Source organism: Leptodactylus fuscus, chromosome 5 (genome assembly GCF_031893055.1).
Source record: "Leptodactylus fuscus isolate aLepFus1 chromosome 5, aLepFus1.hap2, whole genome shotgun sequence".
Classification (NCBI taxonomy): Eukaryota; Metazoa; Chordata; class Amphibia; order Anura; family Leptodactylidae; genus Leptodactylus; species Leptodactylus fuscus.
Window position 1 is genome coordinate 33179471 of NC_134269.1, and position 19149 is coordinate 33198619.

At 44.4% G+C, this 19149-nt stretch overlaps 1 protein-coding gene across 1 annotated transcript; it reads left to right on the plus strand.

Moving 5' to 3' along the window:
- The first annotated feature begins 638 nt into the window (after positions 1-638).
- On the plus strand, positions 639-14769 carry PTGER1 (prostaglandin E receptor 1). The gene is made up of 2 exons (XM_075272875.1): positions 639-1496; positions 14524-14769. Exons 1-2 carry the CDS (start codon positions 687-689, stop codon positions 14767-14769), a joined length of 1056 nt encoding a protein of 351 aa, XP_075128976.1. The 5' UTR covers positions 639-686.
- The last annotated feature ends 4380 nt before the right edge of the window (positions 14770-19149 follow it).

Here is a 19149-nt window from a genome sequence, read left to right on the forward strand (position 1 = left end):
AGACACGAAGACACCAGAAGTAATGGATGTGTTGACATTAAGAAGACGTTGACCAGATTGGGACACCACTACAGTCCAGGAGGTCATTGAATTACATTACTTATTATTAAGCAGAGCGAAGTGAGATAATCAGACATCATGGACTGTGGCTAAACCAGAGACACACCCCGGGATTGTCACACAAGGGTCTCCAACATACCCGGCAATGAGGTGAGCATCAAGGTGTTGGAGTTGGTTGTTGGGGTCAGAGTATTGTTCCAGACAGAATTTTCTATATTTCATTGTAATTGCTGATAGTCCTACCCTATGTATCTGCTACATCTGGGGTGGGATTTAACTATTACCGTCAAGACTAACTGTTCCTTCTGTTTTTGTCATCCCACCTTCCATCCCTTGCTCATCTTTTCCCTGTTCTTTCTTGTTGTCATCTCGATCCTCTTCTGTGACAGAGTCTCTGTTATACAGTGAAACCTCTCCAAAAGACCATCACTTTAAGAAGACCACCGTCATACCCAGACCAAATCCCATGACAAGTTTTTGGTTCTACCATATATTGTGCACACCAGCCATCCTCTTTGACTAGACCATTCTTCGTAATGCATTTTTGGGTGGTGGTCTCAAGAAAGTTACACTGTATATAACATTTTCTATCATCCTTAGAAAAACGAATCCCATCATTTCCTCCAATGTATCCACCACTACACCCCAACTCCTCCCTTTCCACTTTATTCTCCCCCTTTCCTCCAACTTCTTCCTTGTACTCTACTCCACCCTCATCTCGCCCTCCTACATCTACCCCACTTCTTCCATCCCTCTCTATGGCTATTGGGGCGTTATCCAATGCACTGGGCCTCTGGATCCTAGCAAGAGCCTATGCCCACTCCCGAAGACTACGACGTTCAAGGGCACAGTTTCTTCTCTTGGCTTCAGGACTCCTTGTGACAGACTTGGCTGGACATCTTATAACTGGATCCTTCGTTCTGTGGCTCTATTCTAATGGAGTGTTACCAATGGCTGCTTGCCAATTTCTTGGAGGATGCATGGTATTTTTTGGACTTTCTCCATTACTGCTTGGACTGCTTATGGCATGTGAACGTTGCATTGGCCTCACAAAACCATTGTGGCATTCAATTGTTGTTACCCAAACTCGAGCTCGGATTAGCCTTGGTTTAGCTTGGGCTGTAGCTCTTCTGGTGTCTACTCTGCCACTGCTTGGTTATGGTACATATGGACTGCAACCTTCAGGAACCTGGTGTTTTCTGGAGGAGCCTCCAGGATTTTGTTTGCTGTTCTCCGGTCTTGGTCTTGGATCACTGGCAGCTGCCTTGGTGTGTAATTTGGTGGTTGGAGTTACCTTGCTTCGGGCTCGTCTCTTACGGGCTTCAAGGGAGAATCACAGAAGGAGGCATCGAGGTGCCCGTTCCCATGACCTGGAAATGATGGTGCAGCTGTTGGCAATTACTATTGCTTCTTGCGTTTGCTGGAGTCCATTACTGGTAAGGACCTTCATCCATCCTATTCATTCTATATTACCATTAGGTATGAGTGTTATGACATATGTTATCTTTTCCTTCCCTCACATTGAGTATTACCTTCTTGAATATAGATGCTTAGTAAAGATTGCAATATTACCGCATATAGTTGGCACCACAACCACAAGATATGTCTAAACATAGCAGAGCTGGGATTGTTACTAAGCACAATTCTTTGTAGTATTATAACTTTGCAACTATGGGACTACAAGTAAATGTAATGAAAAGCTGCTGTAGAAGAAATGACTTCCCAACAAGCAGCTCTGCTATATATATGTATATATTGGCACTGACGGAACGTATTGAGCAATATTCTAAATATACATGTGCCACTGCGGTACACAGACAGGCTGCCGCTATAATGCTACAGTGTATCAGTCCCAGATGATATTTAAGGGAGAAAAGCTGAGACTGTGGAGAACTGTATACTATACAACAATAACATGGGACAAGGGAACTAAAGCTGAAGGCAGTAAGTTTTGGGGGTTTTTTTAAATGTAGATTGTGAGCCCCATATAGGGATCACAATGTACATTTTTGTTTTTTCCTATCAGTATGTCTTTGTAGAATGGGAGGAAATCCACGCAAACACGGGGAGAACATACAAACTCCTTGCAAATGTTGTTCCTGGCGAGATTCGAGCCCAGGACTCCAGCACTGCAAGGCTAACCACTGAGCCACCGTGTTGCCCCCAAGGTACTAAGTTTTTGTTGCTTTTCTTAGTGCAGATTTTGCTACATTTGTTTGAGCCAAAGCCAGGAGTGGATTCCAAAGGAATGAGAAATGCAAAGGAAGGACTTACAATTCTTCCTGCTGAATCTTTCTTGGCCTTGGGTCAAAAAACTACAGTAAAAAAAAAAGGAGCAAAATGCAATTGGGGAAGATTACTACTGCCGCTATAGCAGAAAACTGGCATAGCAGTGGAAAATCTTACACTATGTTCACACTAGCATCACCTAACTGATATTCTGGTCCATTAGAGGACAAGAACAATGGAAAGGTGGACTGCAAAAAAAAAAAGCAATATATACAGTGTCTGACAGATCCTATTGACTATCATAGGGTCCATCGGGTTGGCGTTGTTTAAAAAACGAAACCGGTGGAGGTAAGTTATCCTCCATTGATTTTTAGGCAGATGTGAACATACCATTAGGCAGACGGCCTTGATTTGAGAATGGCACTGGATGGATGAACAAGATACACCAAGAAGATACACCAAGAAGGGCTTGTCGGATTGTAATAAAATTTTCTATCTGTGAATATACTAATGATATATGTAAGTGATTATAATATTAAAGGAGAAGTTTATTGGGGAAAACATTACCAATGAAAGGACCTGCTGGGTTCCTCTAGGCTGGATACAAGATGAGAGATGGTCGGGTATGGTGGTATACAGGTTCTGTATGGTATCCTGCAGCATATTTGCCCACACATGTTGTAGCTGGGCCTGTAGATCCTGCACGCTTATAGGCTGCTGAAGCTGATATCCCAGCTGGTCCCATAAATGTTCATTTAGTAATAAATCTAATGACCGGACAAGCCAAGGAAGTGTTATAATCTGGAGGAGACATTCCTGGGAAACCCTTGCGCAGTCTGAGGGTGAGATTTATCCTGCTTAAATATACCAGTTGATGTCCTGCAGTGAGAGGCCATGTGGCCGCAGGATGTCATGCACATATCACTATGTCCCTCATGTCACTGCTAGGGGTTGTCCTATATGGTGGCTCTCCAGATCATTACACCAGCCATTGGGGCAGTCAACGCAGTCACCAATGAAAATGAAGGTGATGATCGCTGTCTGTCAATGGCGAGACAATAAATGGCCACCGTGACAATAAATTCCCTTCTGCTAAGCAACTAGAATGGTCCAGACAGACACAGGGATGTGAAATGAAGGTGCTCTCTGGTTTGAATGGTGGACATGGAAACTTTGGAAGCTGCTCATGCTTTTTGGTAGATCAAACAATCCTCATTACTGGTGGTCTGTCTGGGCTGTCCGGAGCCTGTTTACCCCGTGTGCTACCCTCACGTAACCACTGCACCAAACACCTCCTATCACTAGGTCAGAATGCTATATATCAGTGGTTTTCAACATTTTTCAAGTGAAGTACCTCCTAGTGAGAAAAACTCCCAACTGAGTACCCCAAATTACCAATCACTAAATATTAATAAAATAATTCTTTGTTTAGAGTCTTCATTAACAACTATGTAATGGCCTCCTTGGTGTCCCCAAATGTAGTATAATGGCCACGTCAGTGCCCCCCACACACAGTCGAATGTCGATATCAGTCCCCCAATATGTAGTGTAATGGCCCTCACACTTCAGAGCCCCACATATAATAAAATAGACCCCACTGTACTCCCACATATAATGGCCCCCATGGTCTGTGATGTTTAATGAATTCATTACTTACCACTGTGGCGGATTAAGGGTACCATGGGCTTCCGGCTGTTAAGAAACCACGCTTCCCCCCATTCATGCCAAAGATCCCTGTAACACAGTAATGTCCCATAGCGGTCCTCCATGTAGTGTAATATCCCATAGCGGCCCTTCACGTATTATAATGTCCCATAGCAGACCTCCCTGTAGTATAATGTCCCATGGTGGCCCCTCCATGCAGTATAATATTCCATATTGGGCCCTACATTAATAAAATTAAAAAATCCCACATACATAGGCATCTTCTAACAATTTTGGATTTGGACGAACCCTGAATTTTGCAGGTCCGTCACCCATAAGCTTCTATTATACTCTGGGGGGGTTTTCAGATTAGCAGAGGCCCAAGGGAGGGCAATAAACATAACAAATAGTGTTACTCACCTCCCCTGGGCTCCAACGCTGATCCTTGTGCTCTTTTGTTCCCCGTGAAGTCAGGAATTACAGCGTCATTATGCCACGTGACCCAAATGACCACTGAGGCCTGAGATTGGGCATGTATGGAGACTGGAAGGGCACAGGCCGCAGAGCCTGAGTCCAGGGAAGGTAACACTGTTATGTTTACTCGCCTCCCTTGGGCCTTCGTTAATTATAATCCAAAGGTCTTAAGAAACCCTCAAGTATATTGTTCATGGGTGGAAAACCCCACAAACTACTGTTAGGGGCGTACCGCGCATTAAGATCCACCAGACAAGATGGGGGCTATTTCTCAAAATATCAGGCTCAATGTCAGACAACACCTGCAACTATTTCCATATCTGCCATATCTGTGACATAACCGTATCCGTATGCCTCGTTTTGCAGCAATTTGAGATCAGAGTGCATTCTTATTTTTTGTCAATGAGTGTATGTTACATAACTTGTACCTCTGCATGGATATATATATATATATATATATATATATATATATATATATATAAAGACTGGCACTGCTGTATGGACAAGGTTGTATATAAAGGGATTGGCACTGATATATAGACTAGCACTGCTGCGTATATCGTATTTATACACAGAGAACATTGTACCTATGTAGTAGATTGATACTACTGCTTGGCATGGCGGCACAGACAAGGACCAGTACGCTGTTGTGGAAGTGTAACAAGCCATGAACCTGGCACCGCTGTGTCTGAAGAAGGAGCCTTGGCAATACCGAAGGCATAAAATATATGTATATCTTGTCTGTTGGGTGACTGGTGCCAGCAGTACTAGGTGTTGGCCATTATTTCATCTTTTATGTTGTTTTTTTGCTTTTCATTCAGTCTCCCCATCTTCTTTCCTCTGGTTTTCTTCTTCCTCCGTCCTCAGCCCATATAAATTGTTCCCTTTTCTTCCGTCTCTGCACTTTGTCCTTCTGGGCTTTCTCATTCCTGCACGGTCACATGGTGGATGAGGTGAGAAAGACTCATGTTCAGTAATATATTCTAATAATCCATGTTCTATATCCCCGGGAATGTGGAGGAAAGAAATCCAATGCCATACATTTTTCTGCTGAGATCTCCCCATTAACCCTATGTGTGATATTATTTCCACACTAAACATAAGTCCTTTTGGAAAATAAAACTGTATTTAGGAAGTTTTCCTTCAAGACGGAGGTGATGACTTAAAGCTCAGATAGATATCCTTCAGGCAGATCCAGCAAATGACCCCTGCTTTATCTACCTGACCTATCTCCAGCCATGATGGCAAACATATCCAATGGTGTGGGCCACTGGTTCCCATCTCAAGGAACTCCCTTGCTTACCACAATGGAAAAAGCATTGGAGTCTTGGTCCGATATGTGTTCTGGTGGACCTTAGTTGACTGCTTTGTCTGCCAATATCCCAAACATCTTATAGTTTCTGTAAGTTTAGTTTTCTGCTCTTGCACAATAGGTAATGGCTCTTGCCAATGTGGTTTCCCAAGGAACTCTTGTACTAACACTTCTGGAGCCATACCTGTAAGGGTCGGTTCACATTAGCGTATGTATTCCGTCCGGTTAGAGCCCGCATGGAGACCCCCCGGACGGAATACAATCGCAATTGCAAGTGCTGTGCAGTAAAAGCACATGGACCCCATAGACTATAATGGGGTCCGTGTGCTTTAACTGCACAGCACTTGCAGTTGTGTTGGTATTCCGTTCAGGGGGTCCTCATGCGGACTCCCCCAGACTTAATCCAAACACTAATGTAAACCAGGGGTAAGGGCTCGTTCACATCTGCGCCCGGTCTCCGTTCATGCAGGTTTCCGTTTCCTGCACAAAACTGAGCAGGAGACAGAAACCTGCAGGACTCTTTCAAACCAATTCATTTGAATGGGTTCGAAAGATGTCTGGCCGTGAGCGCCAGTAAGCATTTTATGCTCTCCGCCGCAAAACCGGTCTGACAGCTTTCCGTCTTCTGCATGCAGAAGACGGAAAGCTTAGAACGGACTCCGGCCGCTAGTGTGAACCTAGCGTAAGAGGGTCAGTCTTGGGTGCAGCCCTGGATTCTGACATGGAACCTCACTCAAGGATGGTGCAACATAAAGGTGTAACTTGAAGCTCTTGGGCCAATTCAAAGTTTGTAATGGGGACCCCACTGACCATGTGCTGTCTCTAATACTGTTGTATAGTTATGTTATAGAGAGAACTTGGGGCCCCCTCAAGCTCAAAGGCCTGGTAACAATTGCTACCTCTGCACCATCCTTTGCTTTGCCATTGTTGTAACATGGAGGCACACATAGAGCCCTTTAAGTTAATGAAACGTTGCTCTAACACAGGGGTAGGGAACGTACGGCTCTCCAGCTGTTGCAAAACTACAACTCCCAGCATGCATACCTGCTCTGCTGTTCTAGGAACTCCCATGGAAGTGAATGGAGCATGCTGGGAGTTGTAGTTTCACAGCAGCTGGAAAGCCAAAGGTTCCCTACCCCTGCTCTAACAGGAGGCACAGCACTTGATGGTTAAGACACATAGACACCTAATTGACAAATGGGTACATAGTTTGGTGATTACATAGAGTTTATTGGTTGCAGTTCTCTGGTGGATAAACAAGCTTTGTAGTGAGGGTTTGTTCACACAGAGGAATTTGCCATGGATTTGGGGGAGGATTTCACCCCTGAACCCGGAGCAGATTCCTCTTAGAATCCGCCTCCCATTATTTTTAATGGGAGGCAGAGATTGCAGCAGGATGGGGAAAAAAGAAGCGTCCTGCTCGATCATGCTGCAGATTTCACAGCTGATTCAGCCGTGGGGTCCACGGCTCGAGACTCCCTCCTGATATAGGCCCATTCATCCGGGCTTAATCAGAAGCTGGATGCCACGACAGAATTCTGATGCACTGCAATGGCATCCTGTCACGACTAAGCCACAGCGAAAATGCTGGCAGCAGAAAATTAAGAGGAATTCCTCTATATTTTCCACAGTGTGAACATACTCCTACAGTATGTAACAGGCTGATGGCACATCCCAGGAATAGCTTGTAGCATGACTTGGGAGCAGTGGCGTAACTAGGAACGGCGGGGCCAATGGCGAACTTTTGACATTGGGCCCCCCTCCGACCAACACCTCCCTCCCCCACATTCCTGCGCTCTCTATTATTCCCCATAGTGGCCCCTGTACACTCTATTATGCCCCATAGTGGCCCCTACACACCGTATTATAACCCAGAGTGGCCCCTGCACACAGTATTATGTCCCACTGTGGACACCCATGAACAATTATTATACTATGGGGACTTTTCAGACCCCAGAGTATAATAATTGGAGACCGAGAGGGAATACAAACATAAAAAAACACTTACTTCTTCAATGACTTCTGGGACGTCACATGACCCGGGACGTCACATGACTGCGTCCTGGGTCATGTGATGTCAGGGAGCGTCCAAAAGTAGGCCCAAACCTGCCTGGAGCGTGGAAAGGTAAGTAACATGTTTTTTTATGATCCCTTACCTCCCCTGGACCACCGATTATTATATTATACGATTATAATAATGATTTATGGGGTCCGTTGCGTCACGTACCGATCCCAGCCACTGCCAGGATCGATAATAGGGTTGAGCGATCGGGATTGGAAATGTTCGGATTCCGATTGCCGATTGAGTAAATTTCATGATCGCGATCGGAATTCCGATACCGACCTTTTCCAGCGGGATCGAGGTCGGAGGTTATTTCCCACAATGCTTGGCTACTGGGCAATCATTGTGGGAAAAGCTATAGTATCAGATGAGCGAGTACTATTCAAAACTCCCATAGATATTTATGGAAGCGGCCGGCACGCAGACTTTGCTGGCGTCCGGCCGCTTAACCCCCTGCTAGCTGGCTGCGTCCATTCATTCCTATGGATTTACCGCAGCCTGCCACTCTTCTGCTTCGTCCCTGTTTTACCGTATACTCAGCCAAGCATACGGCACAGCAAGGAGGAATCAGAATTGGGATCGGGATCGGGTTAGAATGGAGAATGATCGGAAATCAGATTTTAAAATTTCAAGATCGGCTCAACCCCAATCGGTAAGTAAATAGGGCCCGTTACTGGCTGGAGTAACTATTAAGAAAAAAAAAAAAAACTTCAGCGGTAGTGGCTGTCTCCGGCCCCTAATGTCCAAGCCTCTGTGGCAGCCGCTACCCCTGCTACCCCAATAGTTACACCACTGCTTGGGAGAATTGGCACACTGTTAGTCTCTATTCACACTAAGTACAGCTTTGCCTCTCTGGAATTGGTTCACAACTAGGGCTGGGTAATGACGCCATAAATCAGAATACCAATTAATTGAACATTTTACCTCGATTCCAATTAATGAACTGTTATTTTAGGACACTCACCTTTTTTACAACCCATGTCCCCTATTTATATGCCACGTCATGCCACTAAATTTTGGTTTCAGATATTCACTTATCAGCCATCCTGCTTGGATAGTGTACAGTGAGTGACATATCCTTTGGCCAAAGCTAATGTGACCCAGGAGATATGAAAAATAATCGGTGTCTGCAATTTCACAGCCATTAACTGAGCCAGATTTTGTTTAATTTTGTTGCAAAAACCTGGCGAATGGGGGGACATGATACTGAGGAGGCAACCTGAGCGGACATGACAGTGTGGAGACAACTTGAAGGAACTCAGCAGGGAGGTTGTTTCCATCGCCATCTTGGAGAACTAAGCACAGATCTTCTATGGATGTTGGCTTGCTCCAATCCATCTGTCTCCTTATGTAATCCCAGACAGACTGGATGATGTAGAGATCAGGGCTCTGCGGGGACCGTATCATCACCCCCAGGACTTTCCAGGCACAAGGGTCACACCAAATATTGATTGATGTAGATTTCTCTTATGTTCATTCACAGAAATAAACTATTAACCCTTCTATTTCTGAAAGCATTCTTTGCAACATTTCTTGCACAGTATGGTATATGTCTTTGCTCTGCTCATATACAGGACTTGTGCAGCACCTTGCTCCAACATCTGCACCTGTGACCAGAGACCAGGATAGCCGACACGTCCATAGAAACAGATAGCTGTGCAAACAAATAGAAAAGTGTAACAGGCATTGCATCTGCCAGGAAATATTGACTAACACATATTATTGGCACATCACATATCAACTGAGTAATGTCCAGTCTCACTTAGACAATAACGGTTCAATGTGCGTAGTGAATAGGATCCAGTACAGATGGGGCTGCAGTACAGCGTTGCAGGTGGTTTGCTACCCCTATACAAACTCTTTGGCACCATAAGACCCATTTAATCCAACAACTATTTGTTTATACCATCAGACCATCGTTCTCTCCTACAAGGGATAGTATGGGGTGGAGGTAAAGGGTAATGCCCTAGGTCCTCCTGGCCTGGGGTGGATAATAATGGTTAGAAGGAGATGCCCACATTTGAAAGGTTTATATCAGGAGTCAACAACCCCTGGCACAAGAGCCCTCACCCCTTGGCACAGTAGTTTCTGTGCTTTATTACTGATGATCGCTTTGCTACCATTATGTCAGCCACTGACACATGCCGGTCCCATCCATAACTTAGGGGGTAAAGGACCAGATGACTATATGTGTCCCTCAGCCTTCTCTATAGTACAACGAATGCAGGAGCAGTGGAGTGAGGTATACATGATCCTCCGTTCGCTCCCAAGTTATAGACGGGATCCTTATGTGCAGCTGATCCTGTGGTTAAAGCGGCCACTAATAAGACTTATATTCTGTGGGGGGGACACAAATGGGGCATCGTACTGTGTGAGAACTTATACTGGGGCGATAAGGAGCATTATAGATGGCCCAAAGAACGTCAGTCCGGCGCTGTATGTGAGGAGCTGTCAGGAAATAGTCATTGTATTTGAGAGTATTTATTATTGTTTATTATTATTGTTTATTTATATAGCACCATTAATTCCATGGTGCCGTACATTATTATATTAATTCCATGGTGTTCTGTACATTATTATATTAATTCCATGGTGCTGTACATTATTCTATTAATTCCATGGTGCTGTACATTATTCTATTAATTCCATGGTGCTGTACATTATTATATTAATTCCATGGTGTTCTGTACATTATTATATTAATTCCATGGTGCTTTACATTAGGGGTTACATACAATACAAAAAATATACAGGTAGATATAATACTAACAGTGATCGGCTGGCACGGTGGGGTAGAGGGCCCTGCCCGCGAGGGCTTACAATCTATGGGGGAAGGGGGTAGAGACAGAAGGAGAGGGGGAGACTGTACAGATGGCAGTGCGGTGATAGTGTTATTGGAGGTTGTAGGCCTTCCTGAATAGGTGAGTCTTCAGGGCCTTCTTGAATCCTGTGATTGTGGGGGTCAGTCTTATGTGTCTTGGTAAGGAGTTCCAGAGTATGGGGGATGCACGGGAGAAATCTTGGAGATGGTTGTGTGAGGAGCGGATGAGAGCAGAGCGGAGTAGGAGGTCATTGGAGGATCTGAGGTTACGTGTGGGCAGGTAGCAGGAGATTAGGTCATAGATATATGGATTTCTAGTAATAACCTAAATCTTCGGGGGCCATGAATTCTGATGAGGTTTGAATACAATATACAGAAAAAAGAGTAATAACTCTGTGCAGATGGTTTTGGTCGACTGTCAGACACTAGGGACAGCTGTTCACTAGGAGGCTGTATAAGGAAAATGTTTGTTCTCGTACTGTGTTAGCCAGTGGTTATGACATATAATAAAACAAAAAACTTGCAAGTCTTCAGTAGGTGATACCTTTTTTAATGGCTAACTCATAATGATGACAGAATATGACGTTTCAAAGCTCTCGGCTTCTTCTTCAGATATGTCTAAAAGCACTTTCTGCAGCCTGCATATTTATGCACAACTGGACACATAGGGATAGGATTTCAGGAGGGAGGGGGGAAGAAGCTTATTACTATATACATATAAATATAAACAATTCCCAGTTCCCAGGTTCTTTATCTTTATGGCTGTCTTAGTTCAGTGATTTGTATAGAATGACATGAACCCATGTGATGTATTCAATCCATTATCCAGAGTCTTAAATGTCTGCCACCATTTTGACCCTTTTTCCATCTGTTCTTGTATTGGCTCTCAGTATTCGGTTCATTTCTATCATTATCCTGAGAATCAGTTGAAATAGACAACTCATAATAAGCAAAAAAATATTTTTTATTAGTATCTATTAAACTAAATTTTGATTCCTTTTTTTGTCCTACTAGGAGACCTGAGCTGCGATCAGTCAATCACTTAATCACTCCCAAAGCATTAGTCACTGACTAATAGGATGTCACTTGTGTATGGTCTCCAGCTCTATGGTAACTCACCAGCACCCTGCGGTCCTGTCTCGCTAGGCTGACAGATGGAGCCCTCTCCATCTGTCAGACTCCTTAGGTGTCTCAGTTGGTATTGTGTATAAAATGACGGGCGGCTTGGCAGTATCCACTGTAGCGTTTCGATGTGAATGTAAATAAGATACACACAGAGACATACACTCACCGGCCACTTTATTAGGTACACCATGCTAGTAACGGGTTGGACCCCCTTTTGCCTTCAGAACTGCCTCAATTCTTCGTGGCATAGATTCAACAAGGTGCTGGAAGCATTCCTCAGAGATTTTGGTCCATATTGACATGATGGCATCACACAGTTGCCGCAGATTTGTCGGCTGCACATCCATGATGCGAATCTCCCGTTCCACCACATCCCAAAGATGCTCTATTGGATTGAGATCTGGTGACTGTGGAGGCCATTGGAGTACAGTGAACTCATTGTCATGTTCAAGAAACCAGTCTGAGATGATTCCAGCTTTATGACATGACATTGCATTATCCTGCTGAAAGTAGCCATCAGATGTTGGGTACATTGTGGTCATAAAGGGATGGACATGGTCAGCAACAATACTCAGGTAGGCTTTGGCGTTGCAACGATGCTCAATTGGTACCAAGGGGCCCAAAGAGTGCCAAGAAAATATTCCCCACACCATGACACCACCACCACCAGCCTGAACCGTTGATACAAGACAGGATGGATCCATGCTTTCATGTTGTTGACGCCAAATTCTGACCCTACCATCCGAATGTCGCAGCAGAAATCGAGACTCATCAGACCAGGCAACGTTTTTCCAATCTTCAATTGTCCAATTTCGATGAGCTTGTGCAAATTGTAGCCTCAGTTTCCTGTTCTTAGCTGAAAGGAGTGGCACCCGGTGTGGTCTTCTGCTGCTGTAGCCCATCTGCCTCAAAGTTCGACGTACTGTGCGTTCAGAGATGCTCTTCTGGCTACCTTGGTTGTAACGGGTGGCTATTTGAGTCACTGTTGCCTTTCTATCAGCTCGAACCAGTCTGGCCATTCTCCTCTGACCTCTGGCATCAACAACGCATTTCCGCCCACAGAACTGCTGCTCACTGGATGTTTTTTCTTTTTCGGACCATTCTCTGTAAACCCTAGAGATGGTTGTGCGTGAAAATCCCAGTAGATCAGCAGTTTCTGAAATACTCAGACCAGCCCTTCTGGCACCAACAACCATGCCACGTTCAAAGGCACTCAAATCACCTTTCTTCCCCATACTGATGCTCGGTTTGAACTGCAGGAGATTGTCTTGACTATGTCTACATGCCTAAATGCACTGAGTTGCCGCCATGTGATTGGCTGATTAGAAATTAAGTGTTAACGAGCAGTTGGACAGGTGTACCTAATAAAGTGGCCGGTGAGTGTAACTTGAAGTTTCTGGGCTCCAGACGGGTATAGCTATAGGGGGTGCAGAGGAAGCAATTGCTACTGGGCCCTGGAGCCTGAGGGGGCCCGGAGTCCTCTCTAGAATATAAGATGACACCAGTATTATGGAATGCACTTGATAAGTGGGGGTCCTGTGCAGGACATGTGGCAGGATCCCCACCCACAATGCATACCTTCTTATGTAAGGGGGGTATCGTCACTCCTTGGGGAGAGACCACCATATAGGTGCGTGGAGACTTATTAAGCATTTACCACTACACTTTGCAAGGGACTATGGGAAGAATATGCAAATCTGTCTTCCATGATGTAATTAGGAAGTCGGGTGCTGGTGGTCTCTCCCCAAGGAGTGACGATACCCCCCTTACCTTGTCTAAGCCTCTCACCTCTACCAGGTTAGTCTTCTCTACACCGGGCTGACGAGATGCAATAACATCGAAATGGCCGTCCTCGGTTGAGAGACTATACCTGGTAATAATCCCAGCATCATTGCAAAACAAAGGCCTCTTGGAAGGTCGAGCATGATGCTAAAGGGAGCAGCCTTTATTGGGCCATATCACTGAGATTCTGTCTTCCTAACTACATCAGGGAAGACAGGCTTGCACATTCCAGTGAGTGCCCTCTATTGGTTTGCAACACTGAGGCACCTGACTTCCTAATTACATCATGGAAGACAGATTTGCATATTCTTCTCATAGTACCTTCTTATGTGTCAGAGAGGCCTTTAAACCCTTTCAGGTCCCGGGAACATTTCTACAACTATACCTCGGTTTAGAAGGGAATAAGTTTCCAAAAGTGGGTGAGAACAGGAATAAAGAACATGATATGAAACCAGGACAGATCAGGAGTTAAAAAAACAAAAAAATATACAGTCAGGGTTTGACAAATCCCTGTAGACTTTAATGAGAACTTCCATAGACATCAAACTAATACGCAGATATCGAGATATGAAGACTACCTGACTCCTGGGATTTATGCAACCCTACAAATGATGGTCATATATCTTGAGTTTATCCTTCCTCAATCCAGCCCCGTCTACACTGCCATGTTTTCTACAACTTATCCTCAAAGCTCCTTCTGCGACTACTCACATATCTATCACTTCTATTCCCATGTGCCTATCCTCATCTCTATTTTTCTTTTTCTACGGAAATGACGGCGGTTTCCCCATAGATATAATTGTAACAGAAAGTCAGCGGAGGAAACTCAGCGAACTTTGTGTATAAAGTGCTGTGGGAAGAACCGCGATGTGTTGCTGCCACTGTTTTCCCCCACAGTGCTTTATTGCCGTGGGTCGTCCCGTGGTGCCTTAGCCTTATAGTGAATGCAAGTATTTACTACAATAGACATGTCAGGACTGATGACCGTAACTCCTTTCCCCTTGTTCTCCGCAGGTCTCTGTGGTGATGCTCCAGACTGGCACGCCACTCCCTCGGCCAAACTGGCTGCTGTTCACGGTACGCCTGGCTTCTTGTAATCAGATCTTGGACCCTTGGATTTACATTCTCCTAAGACGTGCCGTACTACGTCGTCTCTGCAGCATCTTTGTACGAGTCTCACGTGTGCGCGGCGGGAAGCCGATTCGCTGGGATCCAAGAGACTTTCAGAGCTCGGGCCACAGTGAAATCAGCCACTTATAGGTCTATGCATGAGAATAATGTACAGAAATAATTCTATGGACTGCTATGCATGGACATTGTATCTGCATGGTTGATATAGAAGAATCTAAGAAGTAGACTACTAAGGTCTTTCATAGAAGACTGGCATACAGTATAATGGTACTATTGCCATATTGGTGAGCATGGGTAATGTTGAGGAGACCACTGTAATAACTACACTCCTGTACACACAGATGCTGGCAGGTAACAGCTCTGCACGATTCCTTTATACAGATGGGGACTTGTTGGAACCTCACAGATTTACACAAGACAAAACCCACAGTGACTGTTTAACCTCACTTCTCATAGTAATAAAAATAGATGTTCAGTCTCGGCTTCTTTGGTTGATTTATCATGAGTGTCACCAGGGACTACGGACAATGTGTTGTCTTAAAGTATAACTAAACTTCTTTTTTCCTAAATCCATAGAGCAAGTGAAGATAACAAAGGTTCTAACATACTTTATTAAAGAAAAGTGCCAGTTTCCTCACTTATTTGTCTCCTTCTGCCACTGATCAAATGTATACAATAGAAGTCTATGGAGGGGAGAAGAGCTCATTGAGGTAAAGAGACATCTGCACTATAGAGAGACAGTTTTCATTCACAACATAGCTGGGTTATCAGGAATTACTATCGAGACTTTTCTTCACTTATTTGCCTTCTTCTGCCACTGATCATCAAATCAATACAATGGAAGTCTACGGAGAAGAGAGGAGGAGGAAGTGGAAAGCTCCTTGAGGTAGAGAGACATCTGCACCATAGAGAGACAGTTTTCTTTCACAACATAGCTGGGTTATCAGGAATTACTATCTAGCCTTTTTTTTTCTGTTGTAGATTGTGAGCCCCATATAGGGATCACAATGTATATTTTTTCTCCTACCAGTAAGTCTTTGTAGAATGGGAGGAAATCCACGCAAACACAGGGAGAACATACAGACTCCTTGCAGTTGTTCTTCCTGGCGGGGTTTGAACCCAGGGCTCCAGTGCTGCAAGGCTGCAGTGCTAACCACTGAGCCACTGTGTTGCCCCACTATCTAGCCTTTTCTTCACTTATTTGCCTCCTTCAACCACTGATCAAATCAATACAATAGAAGTCTATGGAGAAGGGAAGGGGATGATGAGGTACAGAGACATCTGCACTATAGAGATACAGTTTTCTTTCACAACATAGCTGGGTTATCAGGAATTACTGTCTATCCTTTTCCTGATAACAATGACGCAATGATTGCTGTAGACAACTTCATGTCTCTGGCTCTCTCCTTCTCCTCCTCTACCCCTCTCTGTAAACTTCATTGCAAACTGATACCGCTCGTGTAAAGAGCAGATTGGGGAACAGAGGTCACCCCCCGAGCCCAGCGGACCCCATTGACCCCATCAGTGTCAGCACTGATCAGGCTGCATTAGTATGTATGGGGAAACATCATATTGACAAGGGGGGACCAGTAACACCCACTTTTCATTTTGGGCATGCATTTTCAGTATGAATAACAGCGGACTCACCCAATGCAAAGTTTGAAGAGATGGTCACTAGAATCGTTACTTTATGAGAAATATAAGTATTTACTAAAACAGACGAATCCGCATGTGTGTCAACCGCCATACGTGCATGTATTGTCTCTGACAGCAGCTACAGCTACCTGAGGACGCAACAGACATGAGGAATTCAACAGGTCCAATCCTTCTTTCTCCCAACATCATCTATAGGAGAATTAGGACAATCTCATGCACATCATACCCGTCAGATTGGTGGGTCCAACCTATGTGTATCTAATGTATATGGACATGTGAATGTTGGAGTTCTGTAGGATCTGTATGACTGCCTTAAGAGGAAGGCCAAAGGAGTAGAGGTAAGCTGTCTGCCAGTCATCTAGGATGCCAGGTGCGTAAACCTTTCTATTGACCTTGAAAACCACTAAAGGAATTTTTTGGCCCCAAATGAGAAGGTCATCAGTATGTGATCTGCGGGGGTCTGACACCTGAACCCCGCACAGCTCAACTGATCCAGCCTCCAAGTGCTAGAGGCTGACGCAATGGACAAGGTGAACTGTTGGCTGCTCCTATACAAGTACTAGACGCAGACTGCATGTGATGTGACCCCTGTTCACTGCACCATTTATTGTCACTTGAAGGCTGCTGGATAAGCTGATCTGCATGGGGGTTAGGTATAAAAACACCATTTGGTGCTGGAAAAACCCTATAAATCTTGGTAGGATTTCTGTGCTCTGACGATTGCGTTTCTGTGGTTGTGTCATACATGCTATATAACAAGGGTAGGGAACCTTTGGCTCTCCAGCTGCTGTGAAACTACAACTCCCAACATGCTCCATTCACTTCCATGGGGGTTCCAAGAACAGCAGAGCAAGTATGCATGCTGGGAGTTGTAGTTTTGCAACAGCTGGAGAGCTGTACGTTCCCTACCCCTGCTATATAACCTCGCAGTATGGCGCCCACCCTACAGGGTTTAATGTCATTAGGAACAATTACTGTAATTAGACTCTACAGAGCAAACATTAGCTCCAGTTGTCTCACCAGCTGCTGGATTCTAGAACAATGGAAGATAAAGATAAATTAAGATTTAAGAGAACATCTTTTGGAAAGTGCAAGAATCTTCAGATGCATTCCTACAAGTCTCTCCTATCTGTTCAGAGCAGATTTAGATGTTAAGCTTCTTATTCATGGGTGGTGGGAACCTGCTGGATGACACGTTAGACTTTACACTGCCATTGTCTGAAATGTTCCTTGATTGTTGATACAGATGACTGTTCCAAAAACCCCATACAGATAATATGGTACCAAATATCATCCAAAAAATCCCCCCATAGTAAGTTATGGCTAATGCCCGCTGGTCACCTCTTGGCTGTTATGCAGGTGGCATTGCCTCATCTTTTGGCAATCATATCTTTGCGGCATGGCTATATCTTTTCATCACCAGGGATTTATATCTACTGAGCCATCCAGTGAGAATCATCTCCCTCCTCGAGTCGTGAATTTTATGACACTCCATTATACCATAACACCTTGTATCTCCATCAGTAAGGGGTCATTATTGGTATTGGTGCATATTGTCCAATTTGGCCTGTTTTTTCCGATGGCCCCCTGACTGTATACGTGTGGGCACCTGGCATCTACCTCTGCAGGGTTGTGCAGGTACAGGTACATCCTTGCAGAGATAAGTCACTGCAAGAGATTGTGCAGCTGCAGAAGCAGGGAGCTGGATGTTACTACAGTCGGACATCTTGTAGCGAAGGCTTTTCTGTCCCTGCCTTCCTTATCGCTGTTTCTGCAGGTATGGGAGCTGCAATGATGCGGCTCCCACTCTGATCGGCTGGAAATTGCAAGAGTTGTCGGGTCTTAGAGGACCTAGATCAGCTCTGCATTGTAGGCGAGGAGTTACAGGGGAAAGTGGCAAAATAAGTAATTAGACAGAAAACAATTAAGTAAAATAAAAAAAATAATGGCAGTACCACATCCACATCACAGGTGGCTCCGCACCCAGCGACACAAACATAAAAACATAGAAGTGCGAGAAGCATTGAATACAGGAACCAGCCTCTCTGTTAAACCTGCACCGTGAAATAAAGGAGTCTAGTACATATTGGTGAGAGCCGCCATTATTACCCTCCTGCGGACGGGCAACATAAAAATAAAGCCCTACATATCACCAAAAAAAGTTCGGAAAATTATTAGAATAATCCGAAAGAGAAAATGTTATAGCCCTCAAAACTGCAAGAACTGTCTCTCTATAGTGCAGATGTCTCTGTACCTCAAGGAGCTTTCCACTTCCTCCCCTTCTCCATAGACTTCCATTGTATTGATTTGATGATCAGTGGCAGAAGAAGGCAAATAAGTGAAGAAAAGTCTCGATAGTAATTCCTGATAACCCAGCTATGTTGTGAAAGAAAACTGTCTCTCTATAGTGCACATGTCTCTTTACCTCAATGAGCTTTTCTCTTCCTCCTCTTCTGCCCTCCATAGACTTCTATTGTATACATTTGATCAGTGGCAGAAGGAGACAAATAAGTGAGGAGACTGCAAGTATGTGTCTGGTTCTTACCAGGAAAAATGTCTCAGTCCTGAAGTGGTTAATCCATTATTAATGAAGGTTATGTTTTATGTTCATCCTTAGCTGTGATATTTGTGTTCATTAAGGAGTCACGATTTCTGTATCTGGTTTTCAGTGATTTTATTAATCCCTTCCCTCCATAAACAACCAGGGATCCTGATATTAACCTCATCCCTGCCTTAGACTACCAGGATGCAGGCAATAAACTCTTCATAGACCGCCATGATGGTGTTAGTATCTCTTTCTCTGCCCTAGACTATCAAGGAAGCTGGTAATATCGCCTTCTGTGCCATAGACAA

What these genes read in the sequence shown, in the direction of transcription:
- PTGER1 (XM_075272875.1), top strand. Translation starts at nt 687, where the DNA reads ATGTATCCACCACTACACCCCAACTCCTCCCTTTCCACTTTATTCTCC. An exon ending in TTTGCTGGAGTCCATTACTG is followed by an intron (nt 1,497 to 14,523) that starts GTAAGGACCTTC and finishes TGTTCTCCGCAG; the next exon opens with GTCTCTGTGGTGATGCTCCA.